General features: G+C 35.6%; 1 protein-coding gene across 4 annotated transcripts in view; it reads right to left on the bottom strand.

Moving 5' to 3' along the window:
- RBMS3 (RNA binding motif single stranded interacting protein 3) overlaps positions 1-13,036 on the bottom strand; it is a 591,790-nt gene that overhangs the window by 386,304 nt on the left and 192,450 nt on the right. For all 4 annotated transcript variants that reach the window (XR_005556757.1, XM_039343747.1, XM_039343746.1 and 1 more), the window contains exon 3: positions 3,844-3,902. Coding sequence is in view for 3 of the 4 variants with exons in the window: in XM_039343747.1 (XP_039199681.1) it covers positions 3,844-3,902 (59 nt within the window). In the remaining variant the exon portion in view is untranslated. The remainder of the gene's footprint in view (positions 1-3,843; positions 3,903-13,036) is intronic.

The following is a 13,036-nucleotide window of genomic DNA, read 5'->3' as shown; positions in this document are numbered from 1 at the left end:
ATTTCTTCAGATTCTTTGCGTAGGTAGCATTTGCAGTCTATTGCTGTCTTTTCAATTCTGGCTGTGTATGCATTTGTTCTTAAGGCTTGGTCTTGAGCAGCCAGAATTAGCCCCTCTGTATCTTTCTTCACCTTTCTTGCCCTCAGCCATTGCCTGGTCCTGTTATTATCTTTATTTTAGTTTTCTTTGACCAATAAAATACAAATATTTCAATCTTGTTCTTACCGGCTGCTATTGATATGTTTAGCAAGGATGTGAGAAACAAAAACAACTGAGAAACTAGAGGAAAGTAATCAGAATTACATTCTTTTGAATTGTAGAAGCAGACTTTTCAGTCTTACAGAAAATTCCCAAGACAGTTTTTAATTAAAACTATTTAAAAAAATATGGTTACTAAATAACACAGATGTATGAAGCAGCCTCGTGAATACATGCTCCTACTCATTGTTTTAATTGCCATCTAGGATTGGAGGTGTAAATAAACTTTTTTTAAAAAATGCCTAAGCCTGGCTAAGAGTAGCAATAGTATTAATACAAAAAACTATAGAAAAAAACATAAATTACAATACACCAAAAGAATGAATAAAGAGCACAGTTTTCAAGGGCTGCTTTAAACTTAAGCTACCTAGTGGATAAATCTCAACACAGAATATGTGAAAGCTAAGGAATGATTTTATCCAGACCTAAATGTATCTACCAAAATCTTTCTGATGAAACCCTGTAGGGTTAAACAGACTCCTGTGAAAGTAGGTCATCTTTTAGATCAGAGGTCTCCAACCTTTCTGGGCTCGCAGACTGGAGGGAAGGAAAGCAGCTTCAAAATTGGTGTGTGCACATGTGCACGCACAGGGCCACGCGCACTGGTGCAGCACTAGTGGCCCCATTCACACATGCGGCATATGCTGGCATCGTGCGCATACATAAATGGCCACACCTCCCACAGCGGCTAGCGCCCTATTCGTGCATGCACAAATGGGCCATGCAACCCACTCGGGCAATTGGCTGGCTCTTGGCATGTGCAAATGGGCCATGGACACCCGCCCCTGTCCTAGTGTCCTCGTTCGTACCGTACACATGCGCAAACAGGGTCACAGGTGCTAGTGTGAGTGGGGGGAATGCGCGCCCACATGTGCATGCACTGGCCAACCATTTCTGCAGCCCATTGGCCAAGAGCCCACAGCCCAGTACCGGGCCATGGCTCATAGGTTGGGGGCCCCTGTTTTAGATACGGTGTTACTTACAATAGAATGCAACTTGAATATTACTTGAGTGAGATTGCAATAATCTTGATAAAACTGTCATTTAGGTCTTAGGTAACTAGGAAATAGTATATTTGCATATGTGCTCCAGCTATTTGCTCTTTGGTGTACAAATCATCAGATAACATTATGCTAACTAACGGCATAAAAGCAATAACACCCTCACTAGAGAATTATATCATGATTATCATGATTACAGAAGTAATTTAGTAGGATTTCCAATGGGAAAACAATGAAAGTAGGCTGCATAATGAGATCAAATGTGAAGACAAGCCAGAAACGACAATGCTATCAAATCTTGTCTTTGCATATTAATTTTATAAACAATAACAGGTCAACATGAAGACCTTTAAGCAACTGAAAATATAGATTTCTTGAGTAGATTTACAATAGTATTCTGCACAGTATCATGGATACAGATTACATATTCAAATGGGGGGTCTGACACCATTAATTCTAAAATGTAAAGAAAAAGGTCTTTGCAAATTTAATTGGTTACATCTTTCAGTCAATACTTCCTCCATATCTATCTACCCTTCAATGATCTATCCATCTAAATGGCATCCAGTTAAATACATTGGAAAGAGAATGGAACTGTAGAGGAAAGATGGGACAGAGTTCAGCATCCCATCATCTAAATATTCTTTCAAAATTTTCACTTAATCTACACATTTAAGGGCATATTATGTAGTGATTTAAAAAAGAGATCTTTTTAAATGATATTTCAGCAATAATTTAGTTGTCATTAGACCTAAGCTAGCCTTTTCTTGTTGACTTCATTAATAACAGTTCCACAGTAAGATTAAGCCTGATTTAGATCAGAAAGAGAATAAGTTCAGATCCATTTTAAATTGAAGCCACTGTGCTTCGTATAACATCTTGGGAATACCGTAATCCAGCTGGAAACCTTTTCTCCTATAATGCTGTAGGTTGAAAAAATAGCCATCCATTAATACAGGTAGTCCTTAGCTTACACCCACAATTTGGATCGGAATTTTGGTTACTAAAAACACATTCATTAAGTAAGTAATCATCACATGACCAAGCCCAATCGTACAACCATTTTACTATGGTTATTAAGTAAATCATCAGAGTTGATAAGTAAATCATGTAGTCAATAAGTGAAACACATGGATGTTAAGCAAATCCAGCTTTCCCAATTGACTTTGCTTGTCAGAAGCTGGCTACAGTCATGATCACATTATTGTAAACATTGAAATGGTTATAAATGTGAGCCAGTTGCCAAGTACTCAAATTATGATCACATGACCACAAGGGTGGTGTGTGGTCATAACTTCAAGGATGGATCATAAATTACTTTTCCCAAGTGTAACTTTGAACATTAATAAACAAATAGTTGTAAGTGAAGGATTACCTATATGGCACCCTAGGCTTCAATTTTAAAACTATGGCCCTTATCAACTAACGTTTTCTTAATCACAGTTTGTTAAAAAGAACAAGTATTGTAACATAGCAACAAAAGGGCAGCATAAATATTTTATTCAGAAAAGATGTGATGGAAAAGCAGAATATGAATATTTTTGTCAGATCCTATCATCCTACTTAAAAGATGAGTTCTGCCACAAAATGTCTATTAATGTTGCCTATTTTGTATCTAAAATACTATAGATGCATTTTTTTCTCAGCTGTTGCCCTCAAAGTAAGCTGGAGTGGAATTATCATCTTCCTTTAAAATATACTTTTCACAATCTATTTAGAAGAATTTTCTCAACTTGGTATCTTCCAGATGCTGAATAACAATTCCAAAATCTCTAGCCAACATGGCAAATGACCAAGCTATTTAAAGATGATGAAGTAGACTGAAGGTGATCAGAAAGACATCAGGTAAGCGAAGTCTGGTACAGAAAGATTAATATTGGACATCAGCTGCACACACAGACACAAACTCTCACACACAAACACAGTCACACACAAATACCCAGCAGAGATCACCTCTTAGAAAACTAATGCAAATCTGATTAAACTACTGAGATCTTTTATATATGGGTATTTTAAAAAGTTTGTAGGAAGTTAAATAAGCACAAATGAGGTCCTACTATTGCAATATTATTCTAAAGACAAAAAAAATGAAAATCTTTGTCTTATAGTAAATGTAGAGTAAAAAACATAACATCATATTTTCACAACATGATGTCACAATTTTGGAGCTCCCAGAGCCCCAAATTTAAAATTTTCCTCTCTAAAAACAGGAGCAAAAGACATCTACATATAAAACATGGAACAAGGCTTTTCTCTCAAAGAGTTTTATATTTATATGTAGGAAATCAATTTGTATTACCAATCATATCGTTCAGATCAGATGACACTGTAGTTAGAAGGTAATTTACTTGGCTGCCGAAGCCATTTGATAGTAGTTCTGATTTGTGATTTTCATTTTGTTTGTTAATGAAAAAAATTAATGAGCAATGTTACTGGAAGTACAACTCCAAGAACTGGCATTATTAAACATGCTTTCAATATACTGTATATTATGTTGATTGCACTGTCAGAGCCTGAACTTTGTCTACACAAACCAGTCAATCAAACTGATGTGGAATTTTCAAATAGGACTTTTTCCACTTACCTTTGCACTGATTCGTGTTTTTGTCTAGGATTGCTTTTGTAGATACAATTTTTCCATACCTAAAAAAATAAAAGGGGGAAAAGAATATTTTAGATATAAAGACATAGAAATATATTTGTTTATTTTATTGTGATTTCAATCTCATTCAGTCACTTAACATGATTTAGGACACAGAAGTAGATTTCACCACTGGCAAAAAGTGTGGCATTAAAAGCTCAGAATGCAACCTCTATGGTAATGCCAGCTTAAGACTACCATTTTTGGGTAACTGTCAATTAGTTGTTTTAAACATCAACAAGGAAATCAAACAGGATGAAAACTTTAGGAATTTGAAGTGGTATTTTCAGATATGTTGATTATAGAAAGATTAATCTTATTTGTTTATTTATTTATTTCTCATCTCATAAGAAATGAGTGTAAAATAACCAGATAAATAACAATACATATATAAAACAAGCATTTAAAAATATAAAAAGTCCATTAGATATTAATTAAAAATAAAATATATACAAACCCCAAGCACTAGGTGACCACATCCACTTCAGTAGTGGAGCTATCTAGACAGCTGTAATTCCCTGGGATTTGAGGGATTTCTGGAACATCAAAAAGGATGAAGGTAACCTAATGTTGGTGTGTGGAGCAGAAAATATTGCATAAAGTGGCTTCTATAGCAAAGAAGGCATGCTGCCTGGGACCCACAAAACATGGGTCCCTGCAGATGGCGCAGGCTGATATAATCGGGAAGATATGGTCCTACTTGGTCCCATGCCATTAAGAATTTTAAAGGTTAAAATTAGCATCTTGAATTGGACCCAAAAGCAAATTGGCAACCAATGCAGTTCACAGATCAGAGCTGTAACATATGCTATCCTAAGAGCACACATAATTGCCCATGACAGTGTATTATGCAACAGCTGAAGCATCCAAATACTCTTCAAGTCACATTTAGAGTGCATTATGTCCAATCTGAAAATGTCTAGACACGAATGACTGTGAATTCAGAAACAGGCATAACTGATACAAAACCCAAAGTTGTGCAAGCTGATTTGTCTGTGGGGTCCTTGGTGCTCTCTGAGCTTGGTTGTTTTCTTATGGATGTTTCATTAGCCTGTTTGTCTGAGTTGGTAGTTTCTTGATTAGGGTTTGTTTGCTTCTTGACTGATCAACCTTAAACTACATATATTCTTTTCTACCAGTGGCTTGTTTTTTTATATCAAAGAACTTTGCTACCAAGACTCTTAAGAGTTGACCCTGCAGAAGAAGGACATAAAGAAACCCTCTGGCAGACAGCCAGAAAAAAAGGGAGGCATTTTTGTAAGTATTTAATATAAGAGAAAAAGAAGCAGTGTATTTTGGTTTCAGTTCCTTTCACCTCCAAAAAGTTAGGAACCATAAGCAGTTTCTCCAGAAATGCTACTTAGGTCGGGCAATTCTACCTGGGGAATACTATCTTAAGCAGGGGTCCCCAATCTTGGTCCATGGACCAGTACCGGTCCATGGAATGCCAGCAACCGGCCCGCAGAAAGAAGTAAAACCCCATCCATGGGATGCAGGCAGCACACAAAACCATGCACTCTCCGGTCCGTGGAAAAACCCCTCTCCACGAAACCTTTCCCTGGTGCCCAAAAGGTTGGGGATCTGGTCTTGAAGATAACCTGGAACAAAGCAATAGAAGGCTTTATAAGTGAAAAACAGCACTTTAAACTGCATCCGGAAAGTTATTAGTGAATTATTGCATTCTGGGTCATTTGTACTTTCTAAATACTTTTTAAAGACAGCCCTATTAGAATGCTCCAGACAGATAGTGATAAAAGCATGAACCACATTTACAAGGTCTTTTTTGTTTAGGTAGAGGTTCCAATTGGCACACCAGCTGAAGGTGGAGAAGGATCCCGTATCATGGCCCCAACCTACTGTTCAAACACGAACCATGTATACAAAATGTCCTTAAGTCACAGATCTGATTCTGTGGTAGCATCCCCCATCAAAACAACACTGGATCACAGTGAGAATCCCAATATGGAAACAATAGCTCTTGCTTGCTCAGACTCTATTTTAGTTAATTTTGTCTCATACAAACCCTCACAACAAAACCTCTATAGAATCTTCAGTGAGATCCAGTGTGGACGTTTATACTGGGTATCTTCATCCTACTAATGATATCAATCTCCAAAACAATGATTGATCTCTTGAGACAGCTTCATGTAGAGAGAGATATATATGAAAGATCATAGGCCAACTTCTATTAACTCCTATCAAATGGATCCATCTACTAAGGAAGGGATTTTATTTATTCTGAATTCACACAAATGATCTACTAGGATAATATCCTAGGATAAGATCCAAGTCCCAATAAAGGTCATGCACAGAGAGGGATCAATTTTATCTCTATGTTTCTCCAGGGTAATTCATAGTTGATCCATCTTCTCCAACTATCTTAACAAACTTATCTAAAAAGGGAAAGCTTGAGATAAGTAGTTTATCTAGCACTTGTGGATGGAAGGAAAGCTTCCTAAGAATAGGGTATACTTCAGCCTCAATCAAGACTGCTGGCAACACTTCCCCTATAATAAGGCATCAACCATGTCATTTATTTATATATGTGCTATATATCAAATATATAGAGAGACAAATATCCTGTCTTTAAAGAAGGCTTCAAGATAACAGTCACAGCATTGTTTCTTCTATTTTTCTCCACATCAACTATTCTGTGAAAGAGAACAACTGCCCCAAAGTCACCCAATGTACAGTTACCTCATATAGCAAATCACCATACAACACAAAGTTGAAGTCAGAATGGTTCAATGAACTCAATTTCAGTTAAATTAAAATGTATTTATAACAGTACTTAAATCAGTACTAAAGAGATTTTTAAATGAACATATCTTGTGATAAAAATGTAGGTTTTAAACAGACATTGAAATGCTATGAGAGAAGAAACAAGATTCAATTTAGAGTACATTTATGCAATAAATGAGCCATACAGAAATAAAGATGTGAAATGCATACACTGCTTCTCAAAATATTCTTCCTGAAATGAGAGTGAAGTTTAGATTATTCAGCAGATTTCTTTTCAGTATTACAAAAGGCATTTGTTAACTGCAGGTAGTGCCTCCTCTTGAAACTGCTAAACAATCCAAATTTCTTATTTTGAAATTCCAAAAGGAGGAACATCTCAGTTGCCAAAATGGATTTGTCTAGTTAGCTGAGCAGCTAAGTTGGATTTGAGTTCTGTAACAGACCAATCACCTTCTTTAGATACTATAGAGGAAAAATGTTCCAGGCTTATTAGTCCTCTAAGAAGGCAAAGTCTGAAATCAATTGACTCCAATTATATAGTTTTTAGACAAATAACAAGACTATAAAACAACACTAATCCTTTGTTCCTGTTATTTTCTAGTTGATATAAATCGACCACCACTGCTGAAATTAGTAGGAATGAGAGAAATGGTTGGGCTTCTGAATTATAAAGCAGAATTGATTTAACTTCTGGTTTATCATTGCTTGTAAATGAATTTCATTACTTTTAGCATGTTTAGAATTGTTTCTTTTTATCCCTGCTCCTTCAGATAAAACAACTTCATAAAAAGCACTCTTGCGTTGCATTTAACTTCATCAAGAGCAGCAAACCAATAATACTGAGCATTCTGTACAGTATAAATAATATAGTAATAGGAAATATAAAGCAAGTATCTGCTTATATTTCAAAGAAAAAAGCAAACCCTAAATCACAAATTTATTTCTCAACAAATTCTGATAGTAGTCAAAATAAATTAGAAACACATATTTTGTAATCACAAACTATATCCCAGAAAAAAGTGACAAATTCCATCCATACACTTTCATCCATCCATCTCACTATCTACCTGTTTAGAAATCTATCTTTCCATCTGTTCTATCCATATCTGACTTCATCATGTATTCATTGTTGGGATAAGAAAAATACACTCAGGCTCAAACCAGCTCCTCTCCCTGAAGCCTCCAGTTCTGAGTAACCGTACCCAGAGATAAACAGTGATTGGGAAATTAAGTCCCTTATTTTTACTATTTTTCTGTTCCTTCTGCTAGGGTTATCACAAATAGAGTGAACTACTTATGCCTCAAGATATCTCATAAAGATTGAGGTTGTGGAAAAAATAGGAAGAGAAAGCACTTGTATCCCTTCCCTCAGTTCCTGAATAAAAGGTAAGCTATAACTCCAACAAACAATTTATTAGACAACTTAAAGACATTTTGGCTATAAAAAAATTTGAAATCAAAATTCTTATATATGAGAATAACCATCCCCACCCACAGGTATTTGAGCTTTGAAGTTACGCAGCTTCACTTGTTAATTGTTTTTGTTTATAGGTTGATGGTGTTTATGGCTTTGGATGTTTTTGCCAAACTGTCATGACTGATTCACTATGCAGCCTACGGGCAACCAGACAACAATAATGGGAGAGGAGAGGGAAGGCATTGGAGTGTGAGGGTGGTTTGGGAGGGAAACTCTGGAATGCAAGTGTGCCATCCGGAAGCCTAAGACAGTTCCACCCCCAACTCTGAGAATGTCTGAGGCAGAGAGATCATTTTCAAAATAACCCAATTGCAACCAATTGGTGGACCAAGGACAGTGGAGAACCAGGGGTGAAAGGGAAGGGATTTATCTTAAGCTTTCTGCACATGAAATGTTAGAATTGCCTTTTTCATTTCTGTACCCAAATGGCTTTTGAAGAAAAAAATGTCTCAGAGTTTCTTTTACTGGCTAGCATATTGGGATGGTTGTTGCTGCTTTTAACACATTACCTCATGCAGAATCACTTTTGGAAGATGGATGCCCTTATAAATTGTTTAAATAAATTATCTAGTATGATTTATTTATAATTATGTATGTACTTCCTAAAACTCTATTCTATTCTATTGTCCATGGGCAAGCTATATTAGAAAAGTGGGTCTACTACTGAAAAGACACACTTCCAGGAAAAACAAGAAAGTCCAGTTGCCTTCTGAAAAAGCGCCTTTGGGACAACCATAACCTGGATGACTGAGAACCTCCATAAACATTTAGCTATGCACTTTGGGATGAACATCCTTTGAATGCTCTGAGAGTATGAATGGATTTCAAGAAAACATTGTAGACTATAGGAACCATTTGCGCTTCAATTTGAGATGCAGACAACACAAACTCATCTCCAACAGTCTGCACCTGTCTTCAACAATGAAGGGACACAGGGCAGAAAACATCCTGCAGCCAAGAAAGCTCCATACACATTTGCACTACTCAGGTGACCCTGAGGACACAGATAAACTTCCAAATGGCTTCAACGACTGTCTAAAAGAATGCAAATGACCAGCTGTTTGCAAGGAATATAAACCACCTCCCCACCATCCATCTGCAAGGAATATAACCCTTCCATTCCCCATCATCCAATCAGAGCTGAAGAAGTGAAACATCTTCAAAGAAAACCAAGAAAGTCCAGTGGCCTCCTGAAAAAGCACCTTTGTCAACATGACCTTGATGACTGAGAACCTCCATAGACACATTTCTAAGGTACTGCAGATGGCAGTTACTGAGAAAGTGTACTGAGAGCAAGTGTACTCAGTTATTCTTATCAGGCAGACAGATATTACTGTCTGTTGGAAAGGCAGTAACAATCCTCTTCAATTCTGCCAAATGTCTGGACTATGAACCATGAAGGTCTTAATTGTATCTATAAAGCAACTGGTAGCTAGTGCAGCTTTCAAAGTATAGTTTGAAATTAAGTGCATGTAACAACTTACATGTATTAAGGCATGTACATTACTACTAAAGCTGCTACATTCTAAGTCTGCCAGAGTTTCTGAATGCTGTTCAATATTAGCACATTATAATATTTCAACAGATGGATGACTAAGGCATGAATGACTATGACTAAGCTTCCCAATGTAGGAAGTATTATAATTGGTATCCAAGGTGGAATTATATGAGAACTTCTTGGTCACCAATGAGTGCAGAAGAACCCTCAAGTTACAATCCAGTTCTGAACAGGAAAGCACAAACCTGTTCAGGAAAGCACAAAGCTGTACCTCTGGATTGTTTGATAGCTTATTGAATGTTGATGAAAAATCAAGCAACACAAAAACAACATATAAAATCAATGCATATGAAATGAGTCTATCCCATTATTTTTCAATTATTATATTATTACTATCCAATTTTGGTTTAATAGCCATAGATTTATTAATATACTGTGGTGGTCTCCCATGGAGAATGAGATACGCAGGCAGGTATCTCGGGATGAGAGCCCAGAGCTGACTCCAGCACCCTCTTTTATTGTTACTAAGGTTTTTACATCACACAGCATAATCAAAAGACGTATATAGGGGTGGTTACAATGTATCAAATAACAGACACTTTCCAGATGCAAGGCTAGCAGGTGTTCTTATCAGAGTCTGTCCAAATAGTTGATATATGCATCCTGTGTCTAGAGCTGGTCCGTTTGTTATCTCAAGGACCTTGTGGGAGATGCCTATGGGCAGATGCCCATGGACATTTTTGTACAATTAATCCCACAATATACCATTAATAAAGATCAAGTTGAAAAGTTCTGAATATGTTTCCAAAGTATGTGCTACAAATTTGGAATTTATCATTCTAAGAATAACAATGGATCAATGAGACAAGCACAGCAAATCACTAAAAGTATATAGCGCTACTGGCTTTTCTTAAATCCCATAACTTGGTTCACAACCTATTTCTATGGTTATATGGATTAAGTCCAAGTTATTTTACCTAAAGAATCATAAAAATCATAAAAATCCAAACCATACTTGCTATCATGTTTCACATTCAAACAAATGTAGTTTACCAAAGTAGCACTTTTTTGCCAACATATTTTAAATAAATAAACAAAAAACAAATAAATAAATAAATTGCATTTATAAATCGGATCCTAAATTTACTCAGCAAGTTGTTTGGTTGAATAAAGTATGAGAAACTAAATCTTCATATTCCTACTGTATTCTCATACTTTAATCTCTACACTATACTGCCTCCCCAGAATTACTTTAAGTAATTCTTCCAAGATTTAAATATTGGCAATTTATATGTAGGTTCTTATGTTTCTGGTAGGATTTTGATATTCCTAAGAATGACATTTGCAAATCAGTAAATCAGAACTGTTTATGGATGTATCTTCTTATTGAGAAGCATAACGTCATTCACTTATTTGTCTAGATGCTGACTTCAAAATAGAATCAAAACAAATGTCAGAATTTCTTCTAAAAGACATCTAAAACAGCAGTCACTTTCTGAAGGAAAAAGGAGTCAGACTGTGATGTCAATCTTCTTTAATAGTGTAGCACATTATTCCAAATATCAGCAAGCTTTTTCAGTGCTTGCATATCTTCTGCTACATTTCACTACTATTTAATCATTATGTCCATTATGGGGTGTATTAATATATAAAATAAGTAGCTCTTCATTTGCAGGAGTTACCACTCTACAATTCTTCAAATGTACTTTCCAGAATTCTTATCCTAGCAGGGAAAATAGGAAGTTGGCATCTCAAGCCCATTTATGTCCTTTGTTTCTATTTTATTTTATTTGCATCTGACCCTATAAAACTAAGCTTAGTTTGAGATAGGAGAACAATGTACTCAGGGAATCCTGCCTCTTTAAATAGCTATCAGTCTCAAATACCATGTAGAGACAAAATCCATTAATTGAATAAAAAATACAAATATACAGAAGAATAAATTTGAAACCGAAACTAGATGCTAATGTACTGTATCATGGGAATAAAGATAAGCATGTCATATAACCTAATATACTAAAAAATTCTAAGAGAACCAATAAAGTCAAAGAATAAACATATAGTTGCTCTTACTAAATTCCTAAGAAAAGATGTGTAAAGGTAATCTCTCTTCAGCAAAGAAGGTCCATTCCCACAAAACTACCTCCCAACATCTCAACATATTTAGAACAAAAAAAATGTCAGGCCATTCTTTATGCATTTTATACAGCTTTTTCCATCGTCTTTTTAGTAGCATCTATCCAATGGATTAATTTCTCTGAAACAGAAAAAAAAAATCCCTGAAAACCAGCTATCACCAAAGACTGTCAGCAAACAGACTGCTGCAACTAAAGCATTTTGTAGAGTTCACTCAGAGTGCACAAAAAGTACATGTGACCCCGGAACTTATTTTCATTATTTACAAATTATAACTGTGGGGCAATCATGGCTCTCTGCAGTAATAATTACAGTATTGTGCAGCTTCTAATTCCAGTGCTTTTCTAGATGAAGTGACTTCCATAAAAAATATTTATAGGAAGCGAATCATAGGAGGGATTTAGTTCATTGAATGTTTTCATTAGCTCTCTTCCTTTTCAAAGGTGATATGACAACCTTATTTATTTTCATTCACTTCCAAGGGGTGAACTTGAAGAGGAATCAGACACATTTTTCTCTGATTTTTTTTTCAAACCAAACAAATCAGTTTGAACATAATTCGGATTTTAAAATACAAAATTCTGCAATTTGTAACCACTGTTTTAAAAATAAGGCTTTATTTGGCTTATATTCTCCAAAGTGCCTGAAGGCAGGACAAGAAGCAATAGATGGAAATTAATTAAGGAGAGAAGCAACCTAGAACTAAGGAGAAACTTCCTGACAGTTAGAACAATTAACCAGTGGAACAACCTGCCTCCAGAGGTGGTGAATGCTCCAACACTGGAGGTTTTTAAGAAGAGACTGGAGAGCCATTTGCCCGAAATGGTATAGGGTTTCCTACCTGAGCAGGGGGTTGGACTCGATGACCTCCAAGGTCCCTTCCAATTTTATTGTTATTGTTGTTGTTGTTGTTATTACTATATTTATGACTGACAAGTAAGTCATACATTACTTAATTTTAAGTAACTATAATGTTAATTTTGATTATTATATTATATGTGAATGTGTTTTAAAATTTTTAGACTAGACTCTTACTTAATTATAAACATAATTATCTTCTCAAACTGAAGTCTTGCTTTTCCATCAGTGAAAAATAAAATATAAATTCTAGTGTTCCCCTAACACTGGGATTTTTGGATCTTTGGATATATATTGCTTTCATATATAACATAAGCTGCAATGTTTATGTTTTCACATTACACTAGGTCAAGATGTTTTGAACAATCCATGATACTTTGGTTCAGACATAATGCTAAATTATAAATCATGGTTTACATATAATA

Source organism: Crotalus tigris, unplaced genomic scaffold (genome assembly GCF_016545835.1).
Source record: "Crotalus tigris isolate CLP2741 ecotype Arizona unplaced genomic scaffold, ASM1654583v1 scf7180000017871.4482833, whole genome shotgun sequence".
NCBI lineage: Eukaryota > Metazoa > Chordata > Lepidosauria > Squamata > Viperidae > Crotalus > Crotalus tigris.
Note: the sequence above shows the minus strand (reverse complement) of the source record. Positions and strands in the feature narration are given on the sequence as shown.